The sequence below is a fragment of the Nannospalax galili genome, unplaced genomic scaffold (assembly GCF_000622305.1).
Source record: "Nannospalax galili isolate Female #2095 unplaced genomic scaffold, S.galili_v1.0 scaffold1055, whole genome shotgun sequence".
NCBI classification, from domain to species: Eukaryota; Metazoa; Chordata; class Mammalia; order Rodentia; family Spalacidae; genus Nannospalax; species Nannospalax galili.
In genome coordinates, this window is record NW_008337140.1 from 621,480 (window position 1) to 646,981 (window position 25,502).

General features: G+C 40.9%; 1 protein-coding gene across 3 annotated transcripts in view; it reads right to left on the reverse strand.

Annotated features, from left to right (window-relative positions):
- Clspn (claspin) overlaps window positions 1-22,452 on the reverse strand; it is a 48,517-nt gene extending 26,065 nt beyond the window's left edge. Inside the window, exons 1-9 of one of the 3 annotated variants that reach the window (XM_008832118.2) lie at window positions 22,307-22,452; window positions 17,853-17,958; window positions 16,426-16,874; window positions 14,218-14,379; window positions 10,040-10,117; window positions 9,255-9,327; window positions 7,723-7,831; window positions 6,968-7,539; window positions 1,083-1,274 (exon numbers count right to left, since the gene is read on the reverse strand). In XM_008832118.2, coding sequence (XP_008830340.1) covers window positions 1,083-1,274; window positions 6,968-7,539; window positions 7,723-7,831; window positions 9,255-9,327; window positions 10,040-10,117; window positions 14,218-14,379; window positions 16,426-16,874; window positions 17,853-17,958; window positions 22,307-22,330 — 1,765 coding nt within the window. In that variant the 5' untranslated portion in view covers window positions 22,331-22,452. The remainder of the gene's footprint in view (window positions 1-1,082; window positions 1,275-6,967; window positions 7,540-7,722; window positions 7,832-9,254; window positions 9,328-10,039; window positions 10,118-14,217; window positions 14,380-16,425; window positions 16,875-17,852; window positions 17,959-22,306) is intronic. The other 2 variants (XM_029563123.1, XM_029563124.1) reach the window with 2 other exon arrangements.
- Window positions 22,453-25,502: the final 3,050 nt, after the last annotated feature.

Below are 25,502 nucleotides of genomic sequence, written 5' to 3' on the forward strand. Positions count from 1 at the left end.
ATTTCAATGGTAATGTTTTTTTAAGAGTCCATATGTATAGCTAAAGGCTACATAACAAGCAACAATGCCAGACAGGAGATACCTTCTTTTGAGTTGTTGGCCAGGGTGGCCAAAGGGACTCCCAGACAGTAACCCAGCATAGAACTGGGAAAATGAACAGCAGATCCCAATCGTATCTAAGGAATATTCATAGCTGATTGCTGCTAGATGAGGAACAGCTGACCTTTCTAAAACAAAGACCCCTAGATAGGCTGACTAGATTCACCAGATGGACAAGTAGTGGGGAACAGCTGGGGATGCCAACAACACAGCAGACAGTAGCAGGGATATCAGAGTATAAGGGCTCTAGTGGGGGGAGGGAGGCTATGGGAGGTGCCATCTAGGAAGTGGGTGTACAGTTGAATAAGAGGGTTTGGGATGTTGTGTGATACACACACACACAAAATTAACAATTTTTTAAAAATGTATTATATTTGAGGAGGAAGCATGGAAATTTACGTCATGCTAATTAGTAGAGGTGATAAACATTACCACTGAAATCTACCCAATGACTGTATATACATACACAGGCACCAGGAATCCAAGTTCAACCGATTATGACTAGTAATAATCAGATACATACAGATTAGAGATGCATGTACCAACATCTCAGTGTTAGTAGCAAAAACAATGAGTCTTTCTGCAAGGAACAATATATTCTAAAATGAAATGGAGATCTTTTTTAAAGGTTAAGAACTCATTCAATTTTATGTCTTACAGGGCTTATACTGAGTTCAATATTGTATAACTGTATTAATTCAACTGTGAACCTAGAAACTTACAGCCATTTGTGAAAGAGATATACTCTTGCTCTGGAGTGTGTTACTGAAAAAAGCTGTAATGAAATGCTTCTTCTAATCACGTAGTTATTAAAAATTAAAAAAAATAAAGATTAAAAAAAATAAAGCTATCATGCCCACCCTGCAACTTCAAGTGTGCCACACTGGAATCATGGAGATAGTATTGTCCAATCTCATGTCTTCAAGGAAAAGGATTTTATAACTTTCTATCACAGGGTCTTTAATGGCCATAAAGACGAATACCTGGTTTTGTGTGGCTTGTTCCATCCAGCTTCTCGGCTGCCAAAGTCACAGATACCACATCTGCCTTTAGCTCCTCTTTTCCATCAGTGCCCAAGTCCTTCACTATGATGTTCACATTCACCGTTTGAGCAGTCCTGGGTTTGGCTGCTGGATTAGCATGTTTCCAGAAACGCTGCTTCAAGGCTTCCAATTCTAAACCCAAATGCCAAACAGTTTGTCAGTTTCCATGCTCACACCCTTTCCTTAAAGATTCCAGTTAAGAAATGTAAGTTTTCTAGCTCAACAGTGTTAAGGGAAAAAAGAGAAACCAAAAACCCCTCTACTACTAACATCTGCAATCAAATTCATGCAACTTAACCCAAACTAACGGACTACAACTGTTCTTCCTCTACGTTTTAAAATCATACTTTTAAAAACAATTTTTATGCCAGGTGTGGTGGTGCATACCTTTAATTCCAGCACTTGGAAGGCAGAGGCAGGAGGATCTTTGTGAGTTTGAGGCCAGCCTGGTCTACATAGTAAGTTCCAGGACAGCTGGGGCTACAGGGAGACCCTGTCTCAAAAAGACAAAAAAAAATTTTTTTATTACATTTATTAATTTGTTAGTACATTTATTAATTTATTTGAGTCTCTGTGTGTATGGGTATGTGTGTGTGTGTGTGTGTGTGTGTGTGTGTGTATATACACATGTGTGTCACAGCATGCTCCGAGGTCAGAGGACAATTTTCAGAAGCCAGTCTTCTCTTTTCTACCATGTAGTTCCCAAGGATCAAACTCAAGCCATTATTTTGGTAGCAAATGCCTTTACTGGCTGAGCTATCTAGTCAGCCCCCAAATCAGATGTTTAAGAAATTTACACTGGCTGGGCACAGTGGTGCACACCTTTAGCCCCAGCACTCAGCTGTTAACCAAAAGGTTGGTGGTTAGAGCCCACCAGGTAATTATGCCTGGCAGTAGTCATTTTTGTACACACATCTATGGTTGCTTGTGCAAAACCTTCTGTTAAGGTACCATCTCTGGAAGAGCGATTGTTTGGGGCTGGAGAGTTGGCTCAGCTATTAAGAGCACTGGCTGCTCTCACAGAGGACCTGGGTTTGATTCCCAACACCGGCTAACAACCATCCATAACTCCATTCCAGGGGATCCAATACCCTCTTCTGACCTCCGTGGGCACTGCATGACACAGGTGCACTTACACACATGTAGGCAATACACTCATATATATAAAATAAATTTTATTTTTAGAAAAGCTTAATTTGGGGGTGCTGCAGAGAAGGCTCAACAGATAAGAAGAACATTTGCTGCCTTTCCAGAGAACTTGAGTTTGGTTCCCAATACCCACACAGAGTGGCTCACAACCATCTATAACTCCAGTTCCAGATCCTATACTCTCTCTCAGGCCTTTGTGGGCTCCTGCAAACATGTAGCATATAGTCACACTGACACATATACATACAAATACATTTGGGGGGGGTTTCTTTCTAAGACAGGGTCTCCCTGTAGCCACAGTTGGTTTGGACTTTGCTATATAGACCAGACTGGCCTTGGTCTCACAGAGATCTGTCTGCCTCCACCTCCCAAGTGCTGACAAAAAAATTTTTTTTTAAATATGGTTTTTAAAAAGCTTAATTTTTCATAAGTTTTCAACTTTTTGTTTGTTTTTTAAAGATAGTCTTATGTAGCTCAAGCTAGCTTTGAATTCACTATGTGGCCCAGGCTTGTCTTAAATTACTGATCTTTCTGTCTCCACTTCTCAAGTGCTGGAATTACAGGTGTGGACCACCACACCAGCCAAGGGTTAATTTTTAAATCACATTGCACATTCTTAGTACTATGATTAGCACCTGCATGTGTTTTCTTTTCTCTCCCTAGAGGATCATATTAGAGATGAACTAAATGGAAATCTTTTTGTCATGTCTCTAGCAATTATTAGCAGCAAAACCAAAACATTTTACACATCTGTATTGCAAAACAAAAGAACAGGGAAAGAAGCCTTAAGTCTGCCTCCTATTTATAGTGTTTCGGCAAAGTTGGAAGCAACAGGTGGTATCAGTGGAAAAGGAACAGAAATAGGCAGATAATTATTGACACTAATAAAGAACCAGTTGAGTAGGAAGATTTTACTAAGGACCTAAACTAATAGTGAGGAAGTAACATTCGTTCATAGACAGAAGACCCTCAGTCTTCATCCTCCAGTCAAGAGGCGCATTTCATGTGTCCATTTCATGCCTCAACCACCACTTTCCACTCCTCCATCAGTCTTTTCCTAGCACCTCTCATCTGTTCTCTAAGTGAAAAACCTCTACCCCTGCTCAGGTCTGTACCAGTAGCTCAGGACCACTGTGCTCACTATCCTGCGCCACTATGAAGAGTAGGAACAGTGTGTTTCCGGCATCACAAAGTTTAAATCTACATTCATTTTTCTCACAGAAATCTTACTTTATGAGATAAAGAGATATCCTCACTGTTCTTACTCTTTGTTTTTTTTTGGTTTTTTTTGTTTTGTCTTTTTGAGACAGGGTCTCCTTGTAGCCCCAGCTGTCCTGGAACTCACTATGTAGATCACGCTGGCCTTGAACTCACAAAGATCCGCCTGTGTCTGCCTCCCAAGTGCTGGGACTAAAGGCGTGTGCCACTATGCCCAGCCCCTGCTGACTTTTTTTTTTTAAAGAACTGTCATTGGGCATCTGATGGAGTTGAGATTCTTCAGAGGACTTTCATTCTGTGCCTCTTCCTCAAAATCTGACCATAAGCCCTTTCTTTCCACAACTAAATCACCTTTCCAGTAACTGTCCACTTCCTGCAATGACTCCCCACTGTGCTCCTCCTGGCCTTCTGTTAGTCCTCTCACTCACTTTATAGCTCTACCTCCACTTTTTCTTCTACTACCTTGACTCAGTGATGGATACAGCCTCTTTGTAGGGAAGGCTCTCATCGCTATACTACTTTCTCTTTGCTTTCAGTTTTTGCACAGTTCCAGCATTGTTGAGATGGCTATTTGCAAGACACCCTTCAGCACTGTGTACAGAATATTGTTGATCCTCTGCCTCCCAAGTGCTGGGATTAAAGGCATGTGCCACCACGCCTGGCCCTTTTTTTCCTTTTTAAACAGGGTCTTATTATATAGTTCTTTCTGGCCTGGTATTTGCCATGCAGCCCAGAGTGGCCTCAAACTTTCAGTATTCCTCCTGCCTCAGCCTCCCAAGGGCTGGGATTACAGGCACATGATACCACACCCGGTTCTCCAATTTTAATCTTAAACATTTTCAAGGTATCCATTATGCAAGTCATCAGCTTGAACTTCCTAAAATGAGTATCTGGCCACTTCCCCTGCAAAAACCTTTTCCATGGTCCTCCACTAGAAAGGACTAACTCCAAGCTCTAACACGGCCTGCAAGCCCTGCATGATCTAGGTGATTTTCATCAATCTTCTTACAATCTTTACTTCTACCAGCCAGAAACTCCTGGTGCTTTCCATCATGTCTTTTGCACCAGAAAAACCCTCTTTTGCCTCCCAGCCTGGGCAACTCCTCCTTAGCTTTTAAGACTGCTTTTTTCAGAAGCTTCCCCAGATCTCCAATCCAAGTAAGTTGCCTCTTCTCTAGGCTTCCTAGCATCTTCCCCAAGGACATACCTTGACAGATGTACTTACCATCCAGGATGGTAATGATCTGTTTGCTTACCCAGTCTGTTCTATTTTAATTTCCTTGAGAATAGGGATTGTGTCTTACTTGTACACATAGTACCTAACAAAGTGCTAAATCAAAATTTATTCCATGAATGAATGGATGAATGCTGACTCCAACTTCATGTACAGACTATCATGAAAAGGGCTGGTCTAGAAATCTATCAATTATTTCTAAAGGAAAACATGTTTTGAGTTAAAAGCACATATGCATTATGTGGCAGGCACTATGCTAGGTCCTATATAAACCAAGTGTAATGTTGGAAAAATTATCCACCTCCTCTGAGCTTCAGTTTTTTCATTTTACAAAGTAATATTCAATGCTACAAGAATGAAGAAAGATAACTGAGGGGTTGGAGAGATGGCTCTGCGGTTAAGGCAGTTGTTTGTTCTTCCAGAGGATCCAAGTTTGTTTCCTAGCACTCAGACCTGGTGGTTCACAACCACTTGTAACCCAGCTCCAGGGTATTTGACACCCACTGTTGGCTTCTGCAGTTACCTATACACACATAACATACACAAAGAGACACATACATGAGCCGAGGGGAGGCGGGGGGTGGTGGTGTGCATGCCTTTAATCCCAGCACTCAGGAGGCAGAGGCAGAAGGATCTCAGGAGGCAGAGGCCAGGCTGATCTACAATAGTGAGTACCAGGTCAGCTGGGCCCTACACGGAGACCCTGTCTCAAAAAGACACACATACACATTAAAAAAAAAAAAAAGAAAATCCTGAAAAAAAAATAATCTATCAGTATCTTATATAGGAGGTACTCCACAGGTTTCCTCCCCACACTTTAGCTGGGGACTACCTAGGTAACTTCTAGTACTGTTGAACTCAATGCTCCCTCAGTATTATGGGCGCAGCTCCTTCTTACCTCCTCTGCCAATGGAGCTAGCTCTTTGTGCTGTATAACTCCTCTACTGTACCTCTGGTTCTGATCTAACTTCCATCTTCTCCCAATATGCACCATGCATAAGTTTTCCTGTCTTTTTAAGAAATGTCCTTCTCCATCAGTTGGTGCACACCTGTACGTTCAGTACTTGGAAGCAGAGGGAGGTCGGCTACAAGTTTGAGGCCAGCTTGATCATAGTTACACGACAGCCAAAGCTATAGAATGAGACCCTGACTCAAACAACAAAAACTCCAAACCAAAAATAAAACAAAAACCTTTAGAATATCCTTCTCTTTACCTCCACCCAACCAACAAAGTCCCATCAAGTGGATTTTACACACCAGACATAGGGGATGATGTAAGTACTTGCCAACAATAGTGTTGAATCAAATATTCAATAAGTACAAATGCCTCAATGTGCCACCCACTGATGAAGCACTAGAGATAGAGGAGGGTGTACAAGGCAGGAGATCCTAACTCATAGGATAAAGGGAAAGGCTGGGAGCAAGTAATTATAGCCATTCTTCAAGCCTTCCTTTAACCACCCATTGCAAACTCATCCTTTCTCTAAACTCCTCTAACTCTTTATTCTAAATATTTCTTTGAGAAAAGAATACTTTAAAAAAAATTATTTATTATTTTTATGTGTATATTTCCTACATGTATATAAGTATACCTGAGTCATGTAAAGGTGTCCCCTGGAATTGGAATTATGGATGGTTGTTAGAACCTGGGTCCTCTGCAAGAACAGCCAGTGCTCTTAACCACTGAGCCATCTCTCCAGCCCCAGAGAAATAAACTCTTTTTTTTAAATATTTATTATTTTTATTTCATGTGTATGCGTGTATTGCCTGTTTGTAGGTAAGTGCACCCATGTCGTGCAATGCCCACAGAAGACAGAAGCTGTTGTATTCCCTGGAACTGGAGTTATGGACAGCTGTTAGCTGCCATGTGGGTGCTGGGATTCGAACCCGGGTCTTCCGCAAGAACAGTCAGTGTTCTTAACCGCTAAGCCATCTCTCCAGCCCCAGGAGAAATAAATTCTTAAATACCATAACTTAACAACAGCATGCCTCCTTTGTATATTAACTATCACCAGCTTCATTTTAAAAAAGATCTAGACCATGCTGATATCCTGCTAAATCCATCTAAATGGAATTCTGCCTGTATCTGGTACACTTGCAGAATAAAATCATGTGTGATTACTGGCTTCTCCCATGTTCCCCATCTTCCATAGTAACCAACAGTCAAAAGTTGCCAGTACAAAACACCCTGGGGAGACTCCCCACAATGTATGTAAATTATTACCTCTGTTGGTTTCAGGTTCATCAAGTATCACAAAGGAATCTTCATCAGCGCCCAGCCGAGGTTTAATGGAGACATCCACTCCCAGCTGCTTAAGTCGATCCACAGTGAATCTTCTTGCTTTCTCGGGAGGCCCAAGTGCTGATAATTTTGTTTCCTGCACGGGTTCTTCCACTTTCTCATCTGTTTCTTCTGGTTTTTTCATGTCTTCTCCGTCCAGAGCAGGAAGGCCAGATGACATGAGCTCTCCAACCTGATGCTCCTCAGTGGCCTGGGTCTTGAAGACCATGGGTTCCTGCTGTGACACTGACCTGTCCCCAGGACGTTTGTCATCACTGTGCTTCTGATTCTCCTGAATTTCCAGCTCTACACTCAACAGATCCTCCCTGCAAACCTCATCCGATGCAGCAGCGAGCTGAGCTTCTTTTGAAACCTCAGGGAGAACATGAATTTCTCTTTCCCGCTCTGCACCCGTTGTCAGCTCAGGGCCTTTGCTGCAGTCACCAACACTGATCTCAGTTGCATTTGCAGTGTTTATGGTTTCCTTGTAATGACTTGGCTGATACTTAGACGACCTAGAAAAGGGAAAATTGCTGTAATTGAAATTCTCCTAAATGTGGAACACGTTCATCTCTTAACATACAATGAATCAGTTAAATCAGTGTCAAGGAACTAAGGAATTTGAACTTTTACACCAGATGCTTGTTACAAAACTGAATATTCACAAAGATTATAATCACAAGGAAAGAGGTGCTTACTTCAGCAGAGCCATGGCACTTCCCTGGCAAGTGGGCCGGGGTTTACGTTTGAAGAAATCATGAATGGTTTTATTCTCAGGCATATGATAAGGAAGATTAAGTGCAGATTCTAAAAAAAAGGAACAAAATAAGCAAATATTCACTGTATATTCTGAAATGTCACTTCATATTCAATTAACCAAATAGTATAAAACCAAGCTATCACCAGAAAGAGAAAATAATCCCACAAGAACAAAATAAAGGAAGCTCCTTGAAAACCACTGGTTTTTTGTTTGTTTTGAAACAGGGTCTTGCTGTGTAGCCCAGGTTGACGTCAAACTTTCAATTCTCCAGCCTCAAACTCCTGAGGGACTTAGACCTCATGTCAAGCAAAACCAGTGGCTTTTAAAGCTAGTTGTGAAGGGCTGGAGAGATGGCTCAGTGGTTAAGAGCACTGACTGCTCTTGCAGAGGACCCAGGTTCGATTCCCAGCACCCGCATGACGGCTACAAACTGTCCTTAACTCCAGTTCCAGGGGAATCTGAAGCCCTCTTCTGATGCATTGCATGACACAGGTACACTCACATACACGCAGGCAACATACTCATACACGTAAAATAAAAATAATAAGATTTAAAAAAAAAATAAAGCTAGTTGTGAAATCAAAATAAACCAGAATGTTTTTAACAAATACATATTCTTGGATCCCATTTCAAACCTAATTAAGTTTTGTGGGGCCTAAAATTTGATATATTTGAAAACTTCCTAAAGGGATCCAATGCAATTAGCCCATAGACAATCAACTAAAAGTTCCTCCTTCGGGGGCTAAAGAGATGGCTCAGAGGATAAAAGCTCCTGCTGCTCTTGAAGAAGATAAAAGTTCAATTTCCAGCACCCACATTAGGTGGCTCACAACTACTTTTAACTCCAGCTCCTGAGGATCCAGTGCCTATTCTGGAATGTGAGCAACAGCACTCACATGCACATACCCCTACACACACATACACACAATTAAAAAAAAATAATAGGGGCTGGAGAGATGGCTCAGTGGTTAAGAACACTGTTCTCGCAGAAGACCTGGGTTCGAATCCCAGCACCCACATGGCAGCTAACAATTGTCCATAACTCCAGTTCCAGGGGATTGACAGCCTCTTCTGTCTTCTGCAGGCATTGCACAATGCGGGTGCACTTACCTACATGCAGGCAATACTCGCATACACATAAAATGAAAATAAAATATTTTTAGAAAATAATAATAAAAATAAATCCCTAAAGAACTTATTTTTCCATTCAGGTCCACTATTGTTCTGGAAATTTTCTGTTGCTACCAAGGGTCCAAGGGTCTGAGAAGAATGGACATGGACATTTATAATGATCCATTCTAAATTTCATATCACAATGTGAATTCACATTAGGAGTGTTAGAAAACTAAAACTCCCCAACATCCAAGCTGAGCTTACAACAAAAGCCATTGTGAAAACAACAGTGTTAAAAAAAAAAAACAAAAAAACACTGTGATTTGCTTCAAAGTTTACTATCCTCGTTTGTATTACCTCGGATAAGTCTCTGAGTCTCACTGTGCAGTTTTTTTAATGCTTCCTTGCTTAACTTTGCTGCTTTTCTTTCCTTAAAGAAAACAAAAGATGAATTTTTATTAACAGTATTATCTAGAAAGATATTTATCCCTGAAGAGTTAGTCTTTCCAAGAAAAGAGGAAAAGAAGGACGAGTAGGCATAAGTAAACTCAGCTCAAGTACAAGCCCATTCATTGGCAAGTCTCAGCAAATTAACTTAATCCAATCACATTTGTGTTCCTATAAAGAAATGTCCTTTTTTTTTTTGGTCTTTTTGAGACAGGGTCTCTCTGGAGCCCCATGTGGCATAGAATTCACTATGCAGACCAGGCTGGCCTTGAACTCAACGAGATCTGCCTGCCTCTGCCTCCCGAGTGCTGGGGTTAAAGGTGCGTGCCACCATGCCTGGCTAAGAAATATCTTGTACCAGGGAAATTGGATAAATAAAATATTTATCTGTAAGAAACCCACAATCTAGGGCTGAAGACAAGGCTCAGGGGGTAAGAGCACTGCTTGGTCTTGCAGAGGATGCAGGTTTAGTTCCCAGCACCCACATGGCAGCTAATAACCATCCATAACTCCAGTTCCAGGGAATCTGATGCCATCTTCTTGCCTCCAAGGACACTGATAACACGGGTGCACTTACATACATTCAGGCAATGCACTCACACACATAAAATAAAACATATAATATTAAAAAAAATGAAACCCACAATCTCTTATGAAAAGAAATCAGTATGAATCTTGATAGGGCTCTATCTTACCTTCCTCCCAGTGCCTTTGCATAACTCATTTTCTTCTTCAAATGAAAAGGTCCCACTCTCCAAAAATGGTTCCTTTTTCTAAAAGAAATTATAACTCAATTATGAGGACCAAAACTCAAATAAAAAGATGTTTCTTTTTTGATGGTGCCTGGGACTGAATCCGGGGTCTGGGGCATGCTAGGCAAGCATTCTATCACCGAGCTACATCCCCTGCCCTTCTTTTGAGTTTTTATTTTGAGACACAGTCTCACTAAGTTTCCCAGGCTGGCCTTGAACTTGGGATCTTCCTGCTTATCTCATAGGTAGTTGGAATTATAAGCTTCGACTACCAGGGCTGGCAAAAGGATGTTTCTTACTACATCATACTACTTCACTAATAAATTAATTATCAAATAGGGAAATTTAAAAACACAGCATCCCACTATGCTTAGAAAAACATCAGATACAAACAGAATTTGGACCCTCATTTCTGTTTACATATTTCCTAAGAAAGAACAATGACTTCCAGGGAACTAAAGAAAATTCCTCTTTTTTGAGTATCTTTTTTTTGGGGGTCTTTTTGAGACAGGGTCTCCCTGTAGCCCGAGCTGTCCTGGAACTATGTAGATCAGGTTGGCCTCGAACTCACAGAGATCCACCTGCCTCTGTCTCCCAAGTGCTGGGACTATAGGCATGCACCACCATGCCCAGCATGCTCTGGTTTTTAAAAACTAGCTAGGCATTATTTATCTCTTGCATTGTTTAACCCTTCCACCATGACCAGTTAAGTACACTGACTGTTCTTGCAGAGGACTGGGGATAGGTTTCTAGCATCTACACGGTGGCTAACAACCATCTGTAAATCCAGTTCCAGAGGATTCAATGCCCTCTTCTGGCCTCCATGATCGTTGCATTCATATAATGTGCTTAAATGCAGGCAAAACACTCATACATATAAAATTTTAAAATTTTAGGGGCTGGAGATATGGCTCAGCAGTTAAGAACATTGACTGTTCTTGCAGAAGACCTGGGTTCAAATCCCAGCCATGCACATGGCAGCTAACAACTGTTTGTTAACTCCAGTTCCAGGGGATCCAACAGCCTCTTCTGTCCTCCGCAGGCACTGCACGACATGGGTGCACTTACCTACCTGCACGCATAACACTCATACACATAAAATTTAAAAAAACTGAAAAAAAAAGGGGGGGGGCAGAGAGATGGCTCAGCGATTAAGAACACTGAATGTTCTTGCAGAAGACCTGGGTTTGAATCCCAGCACCCACATGGCAGCTAACAACTGTCCGTAACTCCAGTTCCAGGGGATCCAACAGCCTCTTCTGTCCGCCTCAGGCATTGCACGGCACGAGTGCACTTCCCTACATGCAGGCAATACATGCATACACATAAAATAAAAATAATAAATAAAATATTTAAAAAAATTAAAAATGTAAAAAATATTTTATTTATATGTGTCTGTATGAGTGTATATAAGAAGATAATGTGGAGCTGAAGTTACAGATTCTTGTGAGATTCCTAATGTGGATACCAAAATTTGAACTCCAATACAGCAGTAACCACTCTTAACCACTGAGTGATTACTGCAGCCCTCTTTTCTGTGTGATGTATATGCAAGTGTACCTGTGTGCACACAGAGATTAGACAAGGACAAAAGGTGTCCTGCTCTATTACCCTCTACCATATTTCCTTGAGACGGGATCTTTCACTGACTCTGGGGCTAAATTATTGATCAGCAAGTCCCAGCAACTCTCTTGTCTCCATTCCCCACAGTACAGAGGGTTACGGTTCATGACCATACCTGGCTTTTTTACATGGGTTCTGGAGATTTGAACTCAGGCCTCATGCTTGAGCAGCAAATGCCCATGCTCAGTCATCTCCACAGCCCTGGTTTTCATTTTTTGAGATAAGAGTCTCACTGTAGCCCAAGCTATGTTTAATCTCACAGGCTCCTCCTGCTTCAGCCTCCCAAGTGCTGGATCTTAAGCAGTATACACCTCCTTTCTTTTCTTCCCCTTGTTAAATGAGCTCTCTTTGTCTTTTTAGTTTTATGATGCTAGAGATTAAACCCAGGGCTAGGCATGTACATACCTAGTACATGCTAGGCAAGTACTTTACCATTGATTTATAATCCCCATCTCTTAATGAAAATCTTATAAAGTTTTATGTGGGATAGCACTACTAGAAACAATGGAGCAATAAAGCTGCAGATATAGCTCAATGGGCAGAGCACTTGCCTCACATGCTTGAGGCCCTAGGTTCAACCCCCAGTACCATATGCTAGACACTCTACATTGATCTACATCCCAAGTCATTGCCCCTCTTTAACACTTCTTGAAGCCCTATAGAATCCATTTCTCAGAAGTCACAGGATTATAAAATGTGTACCCACCAAAAAAAATTCCTAAAAAGGCAACAATAAAGTATTAGTTTCCAATCAATTTAGCATGTCTATTACTTATACTGCAAATTTTGAAAATTAATAGCTAAAAAGTTTAAATCAATCAACACATGCTCAATTAAAAAGAAATTAAGGGGGTGGAGAAATGGCCCAGTGGTTAAGAGCACTGGCTGCTTTTGCAGAGGACCTAGGTTTTGTTCCCAGCACCCACAAAAAGTTTGTAACTCTAGTTCCAGGGGATACATGCTCTCTTCTGGCCTCTGTGGGCATTTCATGACACAGGTGCACTTACATGCAGGCAAAACACTCATATACATAAAGTTATATACATAAATAAACAAGCATTCAATCTGTATTTTATCCAGGATCTGAGACCATCCTCTTATAAGAAATAGTAGCTTTTTGTTTCTTCACTAATCACATGAACAAGAGTTTTGTTTTGTTCCTTCTCTGCACTAAGAAGAAAAATTTGGAGTTAGAAAATCTGAATTTAAGTCTTGGCTCCATTATTTTTTAGATCTTGGAACATAACAGTTTGTCCTAGTATTTAGTTGCTCAGCCTGTAAAATGAAGATCACAATTCTTACTTCTACTTTCCTCACAGTGTGGTCCTGAAGACAGGTATGTATGAATGTTTTTGATCTTCTGAAAAGCATAAAAGTGTTGGCCACTGAATTTGAGGTAACAAAGGAAAAAAAGGGTTTGGATATGGACAGACTGAAGACATTCACAGATACATCCTGCAGCTGCTTTCCTAAGACTTATAATATCCTTGACAGAATAGAAACATGTAGTCCCTCTGTGTTGTGAGTTCTTATGTTTTAAATTATCTTCATAACAGTCACATGGTTAAGTACATTTAAGAAAACTGAGGTACAAGGTTAGCTGTTGAAGTTCATATACTTAGCATATGGGCTTGAACCCAGGCACATGCCCCCAGAGTCTCTTAACCATCCTGGCCACTAATGCCATTCTATGTCTCCATAAGTATCTCCAGGAAACATTCCACATTTCTCAGTAATTTTTTTCTCATACAGAAGTTGTGAAGAATAATTTTACAAAACCTTTTTATAAATGGATTTTTTTCCATGGTAGATGATAATTTCCCTACATTTCTCCAAAGTCTTGTTTTATCAGTGTGCACAAGACAGAGTAATTTTGAGTCAGTAGGTGGCCTACAATGGTTTTACTGCATAAGGTGAAAATTAACTGGAATGATGGTTCATTTGCCACACTTCTATAATCAAACTTCTCAAGCCATGAAATTAATTGCACTCTTTAGTTTTGTTGAATGCCTATGTTTTCTAAAAAGTTAAAAATTGCAAAGGCACTGTCAGATTAATTTGGAGTCAAGTAATTACTCCACACTGTATAGCCTGTATAACCTTTCATCTTTGTCTTAAAGCCAAGTTGTGTTTGTGTAAGAAACTGTTTTTTAGAAACATTTGATAATTTTCAAAGTAGTCTATAACACTGCTCAGTACATTTTTATATTTTGTTACATCCCACTTTTTGTAAATATTCTCAAAGAAGCTTGATAATAAAATGTATTTCTGTATAAATAAATAAATAAACAAATAAAAAGAAATAAAGGCCAGGTATGGTGGTAGACATCTTTAACCCTAGCACTCAGGAGGTAGAGGTAGATGGAGCTCTGTGAATTCGAGGCCAGCCTGGGCTACATACTAAGTTTCAGAACAGCCAGGCCTACATAGTGAGAGTACATCAAGAAACAAAGGTCAGAAGCAGCTGGTTAGGTCTTGCTGTATCATTTTTTACTTGCCTTGTGATTTTTTACTTTGTTTTTCACAGCTGCCCTTATTGATTCTAATGACTCTTCATCTTCCAATGGAGAGTTATTTTCTTCCTCCAAACCCGTTTCAAAAAGATCATTATCCGCAAGAAGACAGCCACTGTCATTAAATTGCTGGTCTATATCACTTTCCTGGATAATACATAAAGAAAAAACATAATCTAATCACTTTAAAGTCTAGCATTTCACAGCATTATTTGGGAATTTGGATTAGGTAACAAAAAGCCCATCTTTCATCAACAGGCAAATATACAGTACCTAGAACATTCTCACTGGTTCCTAACCCAGTTATCCTTTGAAGTCTAAGCTGTAATTTTTATGCACCAATCTGAAATTTACTTAGTGAACAGTAAATATTTCTTGAAAAGTGACTAAATACTTATTGAGCAACTACTTAATAAATTTGCAGGTGATTTAAACTTTTAATTGGTGTATGCATTTAAAAAATTCTCCTTTTAAAGTTAATTTTCATTAGATGAGAACGAAAGACTTACTACCAGTACTCACCAAGAAAACCAGAATCCCATTCATTTGTCCTCCGCACATTTACAATAGCAAAGGAGACCACAAAAACTGCAAACTGCATAACCATTACTCTCTATGCAATGCAGTCAGTTATAATCTGAGTGCAGAAACAATATCAAGAACTAAAATCATGTTTCTAAAACTCTAATGTACCTGAGAAAAAACAAATTCTTTAGATTATATCTCAATGAGTACATAAAGAAAATATTGCATATATACTCAATGGCATATTGTTTATCCATTAAAAAAAACAAATTCTGGAGCTGGGCATTCTGGCACATGCCTGTAATCCCAGCACTCGGGAGGCAGAGGCAGGTGGATCTCTCTGAGTTTGATTCAAGCCTGGTCTACATAGCAAGTTCCAGGCCAGTTGGGGGTACAGGGGAACCCTGTCTCAAAAAGACCTCCCCGCAAAAAAAAATTCTGGAGTTGGAGAGATGGCTCAGTGGTTGAGAGCACTGGCTGCTCTTGCAGAGGACCCAGGTTCAGTTCCCAGCAGCCACATGGCAGCTAACAACCATCTATAACTCCAGTTCCAGGGGAATCTGACATCTTCTTCTGACCTCCACGGGCATTGCACAACACAGGTGACACTTAAAATTAAAATGATCATTTTGAGACAGGGTCTTCCTGTAGCCCCAGCTGTCCTGGAATTCACTATATAGACCAGGCTGGCCTTGAACTCACAGAGTTCCACCTGCCTCTGCCTCCTGAGTGCTGGGATTAAAGGTGTGCACCACCATGCCTGGTTAAAATATACTTTTTAAAATAAAATTAAAATTAAAAAAATGAAATTCCGGGGCTAGAGAGATGGGTCAGTGGTTAAGAACAACAACTGCTCTTGCAGAAGGCCCAGGTTCAAATCCCAGCACCCACAAGTTGGCTGGCAACCATTAGTAACTCCAGTTCTAGGGGATCTAATGCCCTCTTCTGACCTCCATGGGCACTGCATGACATGAGTGCACGTACATACAGGCAATACACTCATACAGATAAAATTAAAATAATAAACAAAATATTTTTTAAACTGTATCTTCTTTATTTTGCATACTTTTAATTTCAGAATAAAATAATAACAAAAAAACCATAATACACAACACCCAACCCTGCTATTTAGTGAGGGAGGGAATTTTCCTGCCTTAAGACACCATAAACAAAATATTTTTAAAAAACGAAATTTTGTCATTTGTAGCAATTTTGATGGAACTAGAGGACATTCTGTGAGACCTAGAAAGAGAAGTATCACATGTTCACTTATATGTAGAGCTTAAAAAATTGATCTCATAGAAGTAGAGAACAGAACAGCAGTTTCCAGAACCTTGGAAGGGATGTAGGGAGATACAGTTAACGGAGTATAGACAATTAGAGTAACTCCTAGTGATCTACAGCAAGCAGGAGAGCTACAGTTGATAATTAACTGAATAGTTCAACATAACTAGACAGGATTTGGAATGTTCCCACCCCCTAAAATGCTAAATGTTGAAGGTGAGAGGTTTGCCAATTACTCTTATCTGATCCTTACACACTGCAGACCTGCACTGAAATATTACTATATCCCATAAGTATATACAATTACGTGTGAACTAAAAGTCAATTTTAGACAAGAATCATGATAAAGACTATATTACAAAGCTCAAAAACATTCTAATGCACCTCATATTTTGTTCCCTTCTTTTTCAGCTGCCTAATTTTTTCCATATTCCTCTCCTCTTTCTCAAGTCGTCTCTTTGATTTGCCTTTTACTTTTCCTCCAGCTCCTTCTCCATCGCATGTGGATTTCTTGGAAAGCTTTCTGTCAATGGTGGTAAAGTCTGCAGAGTTTCCAGATGGATGATTCAACTCGAAGCAAGGTGTCTCTTGAGGGTCAAGATTTTCCTGACATAAAGATTCTCCCATATTACTTTCATCACTGTCAGCCAGAGTTCTGGAAACCCTTTTCATTTTTGCACTCTTCCTAGCATGTGAGTTCTCTTTATTTTCCTCGGCACTGTCAGGCGTGGCTTTCTCTGGAGAGGCATTGTTGTCCTCTGTTTCAGAATCACTGTCCTGTAGCACCTTCCTGCTTTTCAACTTCTTACTCAGAAATATCTCTTCATCTGAATCTGGAGGAAGCACAATTTTTTTTAAAAGGTACCCAATCATTTGGCCTTTTTCCTGGTCCCACTGTTACTCAAAAATATATTTGAGTATCACCTTGTGAAATTATATAACTACCATTAAGAACTGATTGTAGCAAAAGAATATCTAAAAATATATTTGAAAAAAATATTTTCTATTGCAAAACCTCTCTTGCTAAGAAATGTAATTATATATATTTACAATGTGTAAAGTTGTTCTAATCATTCTGACAGGTGTTAAAAATCCTTTTATAAAATGAATGCATTTAACCAGGCAATGTAGTAGTCATTAGACATTTTATCTATTCCCCGTTATATAACAGAAATGGTTATTTTTAAAAAGGTATAAGCATCGTTATTTTGTTTTTGTAATAAAGAAAAGAAATAATGGGGCTAGAGAGATGGCTCAGTGGGAGTATGTACTGTTCCTGCAGAGGACCCAAGTTATGTTCCCAGCACCCACATCAGGTGACTGCCTGTAACACCAGCTCCTGAGGAAGAAACATCTACTTCTGCCTCCTTGGGTACCTGCACTCATGGACATACCTACACACAGACATACACATATAATTAAATAAATCTTTTTAAAAAATTTTAAAAGGGGCTGGAAAGATGGCTCAGCAGTTAAGAGCACTGACTGCTCTTGCAGAGGACCTGGGTTTGATTCCCAGCACCCAAATGGCGGCTACAAACTGTCCTTAACTCCAGTTCCAGGGGAATCCAAAGCCCTTGTTTGACCTCCACAGCATTGCACGGCACGGATGCATTCACATACATGCAGGCAATACACTCATATGTATAAAATAAAAATAATAAATACTAAAAAAAAAAAATTAAAAAGAAATAGCAAAGCTAGGGAATTAACAGTTTGATAAATCAAGAAATAATGAGATTAATTCAAACCAAATACAATCCAGGATCCCACAGTCTATTCCTAAAATTAAAATAATGAGTAATACAAACCTCTTTCACTCAAGGGATCAATTGTTTCAAGGCTGCCTTGTCCACTATCTAAAGGGCTGTCTGCTTCTTGTGAAATAAGTTTTACATCACTGATTTCTAGGTCAACCTAGAAAATGAGAATAAATTTTGCATTAACCAAGAGGGATCAAAGAGCTCCAAGTACATATCAATACACAAACCATGGGATCATCCAGCTGAAACTGAAAAGAATTAATACAATGGTTTGATGAAGGGATGACATTTATAGTTACTGGACAAAAAACAAATAGAAAATGCTACAGGATAGTAACTGAACTAGTTTCTTTTAATTTTAATTAACATATACTAATTGTGCAAATTAATCGGATTCACTATGGTAGTTCCTTTTTTAATCTTTTAAATAACATTTTGAAAAACGAATTTATGGGGCTGGAGAGATGGCTCAGCAGTTAAGAACACTGGATGTTCTTGCAGAAGACCCAGGTTCAAATGCCAGAACCCATATGGCAGCTAACAACTGTCTGTAACTCCAGTTCCAGGGGATCCGACAGCCTCTCTGTCTTCCCCAGGCATTGTATGACACAGGTGCACTTACCTACATGCAGGCAATACACGCATACACATAAAAATATAAATAAAATATTTTTAAAAAATGAATTTATGGGGCCGGAGCAATGTCTCAGCAGTTAAGAGCACTGGCTGCTCTTGCAGAGGACCTGAGTTCAAGTCCCAGCACCCATATGGCAGCTAACAACCATCTGTAATTTCAGTTCCAGGAGAATCTGATGTTCTCTTTTGACCTCCACAGGCACTGCACGACACAGGTGTACCAACACACATGCAGGCAATACACTCATATACATAAAATAAAAAAATAATTTTTTAAAAAGTGTCTATTTTGATAGGCATGGTAGTACACACCTTTAATACCAACACTCAGGAGGCAGTGTCAAGGGATCTCTGCAAGGTCGAAGCCAGCCTGCTCTACAGAGCAAGTACCTGGCCAGTTAGGGATACAAAAAAAAAAAGTTACTGACTCAAAAAAAAAAAGTTACTTATTTTGAGTGTATGTGTGTGTGTGAGTGTGTGTGTGTGGGGGGGGGTGTGTATGTGTATGTATATGACATAGTGTATGTGTGGTGGTCAGATGACAACTTGCAGCAGTCAGCTTTCTCCTTCCACCATGAGGATCCTGGGAATAGACCTCAGATTATCAGGCTTGAGAGCAAGCACTTAAATCCACTGAGCCATTCCCCAGGCCCCATGGTGGTCTCACTATACAAGTAGCCATCATGCAGTAATTGTGCCCATCTAGCTTCTACCTTTGCAGCCCTGTTCCCCAGACCCCCTTCCAGGCCCTAGCAATCCCTTTTCTACTTTCAGGTTGTCTTTTTTGTAAAGTTTGCACATAAGAGAGAACATGTGATACTTGACTTTCTGTCTGATTTATTTTACATGTGTAACATGTTACCCACAAGTTTCATCCATTTTGCTGCAAATGACAGGATTTCATTCTTATTTTAGTCTGAATAATACTGCATTGGATATGTACAGTATTTTCTTTATCCATCCATGCATCGGTTGATGAGTACCTAGGCTGAGTCTGTATGTTAGTTATCATGAAAAGTGCTGCAATAAACACAGACATCCAGGACCTCTTGTATGCTGACTACATTTCTAAGAACCAACACTTTTGATTAACGGTAATAAAAAGAATCAAACACTTATTGTGCTTTTTCTATATGAATTGTTCCTCAGTATATGCAAATGATTGAAGAGGGGAAGCTTCTATTTAAATAAAAACGCTAATCAATAAAGAAATGATGAAATTAGGGACTGGAGAGATGGCCCAGTGGTTAAGAGTACTGGCTGCTCTAGCAGAGGACGACGGTTTGGTTCCCTGCACCTACATGGAGGCTAACAACCATGTCTAAATCCAGTTCCAGGGGATCTGATGTCCTCTTCTGGTCTGTGAGGCATTGCATGCAGGTGGTACACACAGGCAAAACATTCAAACACATGAAATAAAAATGAACAAATAAAAATTTTTAAAAAAGAAATGATGGAGTTAGACTAACAAATTTGCACCAAGTCTCATACAACAAACCTAGTTATGAATGGCTACTGGCATTACCAAAAGAGAAACAAGCAAGCATGAATACCCTAAGGGAAGTGCCCAATGCCATCTACCCAGCATTCTTGTCTGAACACTCAGATCTGAATCTCTAGCTATAACTACCCATTTACAAGAAACAGACCAAGGGGTCTGGAGAGATGGTTCAGCGGTTAAGAACATTGGTTGTTCTTACAGAAGACCTAGATTCGAATCCCAGCACCCCCATGGCAGCTAAAAACTGTCCATAACTCCAGTTCCAGAGGATCCGACAGCCTCTTCTGACCTCCGTAGGCATTGCACCACATGGGTGCACTTACCTACATGCAGGCAATATACGCATACACATAATTAAAAGAAAAAAAGAAACGGGACAAAGGAGCATGTTAAACAACACTACATAGATGCATCCCAGGTGTGTAGAACTCAACAGAACAAATTGTGTGGCTTCTAAAGCAATAAACTTACAAGGAAAAAAAAGAGAGGCGGGGGGGGAACTATAAATTAAGGAAAGAATATGCTGGATACACACTATACTTTCAATCTTGACTCAAACAACTGACAACGTACGTGAGTTACAGAAATCTAAACACGGGCTAGAGAGATGGCTCAGCAGTTAAGAGCACTGACTGCTCTTGCAGAGGACCCGGGTTTGATTCCCAGCACCCACATGGAGGCTACGAACCATCTTTGACTGCAGATCCAGGGGACTCCAAAGCCCTCTTCTGACCTCTGCGGCATTGCACAACACGGGTGCACTCACATACATGCAGGTAATACACTCATACACATAAAATAAAAATAAAAAAATTAAAAAAAAAATCTAAACACAGATTAGATGTTTTCTAGGTGTGGTAATAATATCATGGTTATCCTTTTTAGAAGCAGCTTTCCTTTAGAAATGCACTAAAACATCTGCAGATGAAACAGGACTTCTGAGATTTTCTTACAAATAATCTAGCCAGGGTATGAGCAGAAACAAAACAAGATTGGTCAGGGTTTGATAATAGTCAAAATTTACATGATGGTTCACACCAACCTTTCTGTATCTGTGCATACTTGAAAATTTCTTTTTTTGCAAGTGTGGTATTGGGGATTAAACCTAGGATCTCTTATGGAAGGCACTCTCTACTGCTGAATTATGACCCAAGCGCTTTTCTTTTTTTAAAACTTATTTTAAGACAGGGCTGCCTGTAAATCCAGCTCCAAGGGATGCTATGCCCTTCTTTGGCCTCCACAGGCACTGGCACACTTAGCATTCACACACAAGACATACACAGAAACAAGAATAAAATAAATTTTAAAATAGACCGTTTTTAAAATAAAGAAAACAGCTAGGGCTATGACTAATATGCACGAAGTCCCGTGTTCAATCCCCAGCACTGACATACAACCAGGAATGGTAGTGCATGCCTGTAATCCCAGCAATCTAGGAGGGAGAGGCAGAAGGATCAGAAGTTCAAGGTCATCTTCAGCTACTTCCAGTCTTAGGTGACCCTGGACTATATGAGATTCTACCATTAGAAAACTGTCATTAGAAAATAAGTCAGCAAAATATGGCATATGAGGTCAGCCACCAGCTTTCGCAAGTTTTACTGAAACCAGGGCTTTTTTTTTTTTTTTTTTTTTTCCATCTATAGCAATAGTAGAATTACATCTTGCCTTTTAATTTAAGTCTGATATTTTGTTCAATATCTAATCACGGAAACTTTCTTTAACGTCAAAATATGTTTTTCATTTCACGAGGTTTTTGTTAAAAGTTCCCAAGGCGAATATCTTGCCCTAGCTGCCTCCTGAAAAGAACACAGATCTTTGATAAACAGTTTTCTATGGCCAAATTCCACCAGTGAATTCCACGAGGGCAGCAAAACGCCCCCAACTCGAAACCTCGTTGGCGAAATGTGGGCCGGCGCGCGGGACCCTCAGTCCCTTCTGGGACCATTTCCAACGTCTTAGCATCCTCATCCTCGTTTTACAGAGAATCCTGCCCGGCAACTCCTAGTCCAGGTCGACTAGAGCCTCCTCTTTGGGTGGAGGATGCTGTGAAAGGAGCTTGCGCGGCAGGAAACCCGCCAAAGGGGAAGGCGGGCTACAGAGACAAACTGAGGACCAGGCTGGGGCGCCAGGAGCTCACGCCGCTAAGCCTGGAGCACCGGCGCTACCGGGATCGAGCGCGGGGAAGCCGGGAGAGGACCCACGCGAGGTCTCTGGCCACCGTACCCAGGCGAGGGGGGTCTTGGAGCGGTGCACACCGGGAATTGTAGTCCTCGGGACCCGGAGAGCTGGCCCTACGGGGAGCTACCGCAACCCCACCCCGACCCTCCGCACGCGGCCTCCGCAGGGCGGGAGAACCCGCACTCACCTCAGAACCCACCTCGCCGGTCATGACTCCGGCCTTCCCGGTGCGCGGCTCCTTGAACCTATCTCCGGCCCTCTCAACTTGTCGGCAGCGGCTCCCGCCGACTCTAGCCCCACAACAGAGTTCGAGCTTTCGCGCCCAGACGCCGAGCAGGCCCCACCCTCGATGATTTGCACCAATCTGGGAAGGACTTCCCGCCAAGGCCCCGCCCCCACCCGGCCTGCCAATCAGGAAGCGTCTCCGGCCGGGCCAAAGAATGTAATTTGGATCGGTTTGGCGGGTCGGGGTTGCTGTTAACCACACTTGGAGGGTGGCTTTGGGGGTGACTGGGGGTGCCCGGGTGCAAAGCGGTCCCGCGCTATGGCCTGAAAAGAAAGAAGGCATCTTGGAATGGTGTTCTTTGACGTCCCATCTTTGTACCAAGCACAATTTGGGAAGTGAGCGTTCCAGGCGGGAAGTGAACAGGGAAGAGGACCCCAGACACCCTGGGGTGTCTCTACCTGAATCTTCCCCAAGGGAGTCTGAGGCCCCAGTGGAGGCTTTCTCCATAAATCCATCCCTGTAGTAATCCTAGAGCATTCTAATTCCAGTTTTGCTCCTACACAGGATTATCATCTTTTTATCTCTCTGGGCCGATTCTCTGTCCTTTGTCCTGGTTTATGGGGTAGGCAAGACTGCCCTCCCTGAACTCTATTGGCCCAGCCCCCTTGCCCTCTGGTTTCTGTTGGGTCAGGCTTATAATGTAAAGTCCTTTACAAGGCTATAATAAAGACATCAACTGGCACCGGGAAAGAAGTCAGAGTATTTGTTACCGGTCTTCACCTCTATGGCCCTGTTCACTGGTATGGTGACCATCTCTGTCCAGTGCCCAGTAAGCGTCACATCAGGAATCTCCTCAGAGACATATATCAGGATGATTGGTGACCACCCCCCACACACACACACCGGCCTCCTCCTCAAAATGTCCAGCCTTAGGAGGGTTCAAATTCAAAGTAGCTCCCACTTCATTTCTTCACCACATCTCAGCCCACTTCACCACTGGGGATCTTGAGCTGTGGGTGGAGCTCAGTGGTTGAGCACTTGCTTAGCATGCTTAAGATCTGAAAGCACTCTCCTCCAGGATTTCAAAAATAACAACAAAAAGAATCCCATCTTTAGGTTTTTCTGCCCACCTTATACTCTTTTTTACTGTTAACTTATACATCAATGGTTCTTTTTAAAAAATGTTTTCTTATATTTATGTTATGTGTATATTGTCTGCGTGTGAGTGCACCCGTGTCATGAAATGCTGCGATCAGAAGAGGGCGCCAGATTCCCGCTGGATGGTTCGTAGCCACCATGTGTGTGCTGGGAATCGAACTCAGGTCCTCTAGCAAGAGCAGTCAGTGCTCTTAACCGCTGAGCCATCTTTCCAGCCCCATATCAATGGTTCTTAAATACACATCTATAGCACTTCCTCCAGCATTAGGAAGGCCAACCTTTATAGTTATGTACTTTGTGACAAAACAATGGGCAGAATTTTATAAATGTTATCTTATTTAATCCAGAGTAAGTCTGAAAGGTGAATGTGGTGATCTCCATTTTGGCAGATGAGGAAACCAAATATTTTAAAAGCTAGTAATTGGTGGAGCACACTGTCACACCTGTTCTTTGTGACTTCAGAGCTCACAGAGAACACCACCCTGTAGTCTCTCCTTTCCCTGTTCTGGCTTCCCCATGACACTTCTGCCTAAAATTTTATTTCATCTCTTGTCTAGTTTTCAAAGAAGATAGACACTTTGGATCTTGATATGTCACACAAAATAAATATTTTTAAAAATTCGGGGCCAGCTACATGGCTTAGCAGGTAAAGGCACATACTATACAAGCTTGATGACCTGAGTTCTATCTCCAGAACCCACAATAGCAGGAGAAAACCAACCCGTGAAAGTTGTCCTCTGACCTGGGTGTGCACACTTGCCTCTCTCTCTCTCTCTCTCTCTCTCTCTCTCTCCCCTCTCTCTCCTCTCTCTTCTCTCATACACACCATACACATAAAAATAAACTCTAAGATTACATGTACATGAAATAAAATAGAACTTAGCATGCTCAACCCACTCTTGTGTTCTATTTCTGTTTGTTCCATGACACAAATGAAAACAGATGCTAAAAGTTTAAGAAAGTTTGAAGAGAGATAATTGGCTAAATCATACCTTTTACCCTTTTGGGTTTTGTTTCTGTTCTGCTGTGAGTGAAAACCAGGACCTAATACATGCTAGGTAAGTAAGTGCTCTCCCAAAAAGTTTTACCTCCACCTCTTCCCTTTTCTTTTTATGAAAGTTCAGAAAGCCTACTATTTTTCCTACAATTCCTTACAGAAAGTTTATGAACTACTTGAGCTTATTCTAAGAGCCTAGGTGTGTGACTCCTCATCTCTGGACAAGCACTGCCACCAAGTGGTAGCTCTTGGTCATGCCATTCCACCTATTTTCTGTAGCTACTTCTAGAAGTTTTGGATTTTCTGTGAGTAGGGGAGTCATTGTAAGATTATTCCAAAAGCTTTTAAACTTTCCTTTGATCAAATGAAATAATCATATCTCCAAGCTTCTGACTTCAAAACTTTCATATTTTAATTTCAAACAGTTTCAAAGCTCTTAGATAATTTTTTGCTTGGAGGCCAAGTCTGCTTTCTTTACCTTTTTTTTTTTTTTTTTTTTTTTTTTTTTTTTTTTTTTTTTTATAAAATTTTTTTTTAAAAGACAGCTTTGCACTGGGGAAATAAAGACAGCTGGCACCTCATAAGCACCAGATCTCAGCTACAGTCTTTCTCCCAAGTGCAAAGGCGTGCACCACCACACCCAGCTACCTCCTAATTTTTAAAAATGGAAAAAAAAAATTAAACATAAAATAAAAAGGGGCTGGAGAGATGGCTCAGTGGTTAAGAATATTGGCTGCTCTTGCAGAGAACCCAAGTTCAATTCCCAGCACCCACACGGCGGCTAACAACCATCTGTAACTCCAGTTCCCGGGGATCTGACACCCTCTTCTGGCCTCCACAGGCTTTGCATAACAAGGTGCACTTACATTACTGCAGGCAAAAACAGCCATACACATAAAATACAAATTAATTAATTAAAAATTAAAAAATAAGAATGGCACATACAGACCCCGAGACATAGTGGATGCTTAATAAATAATTGTTGGATGAGTAGTCAATATT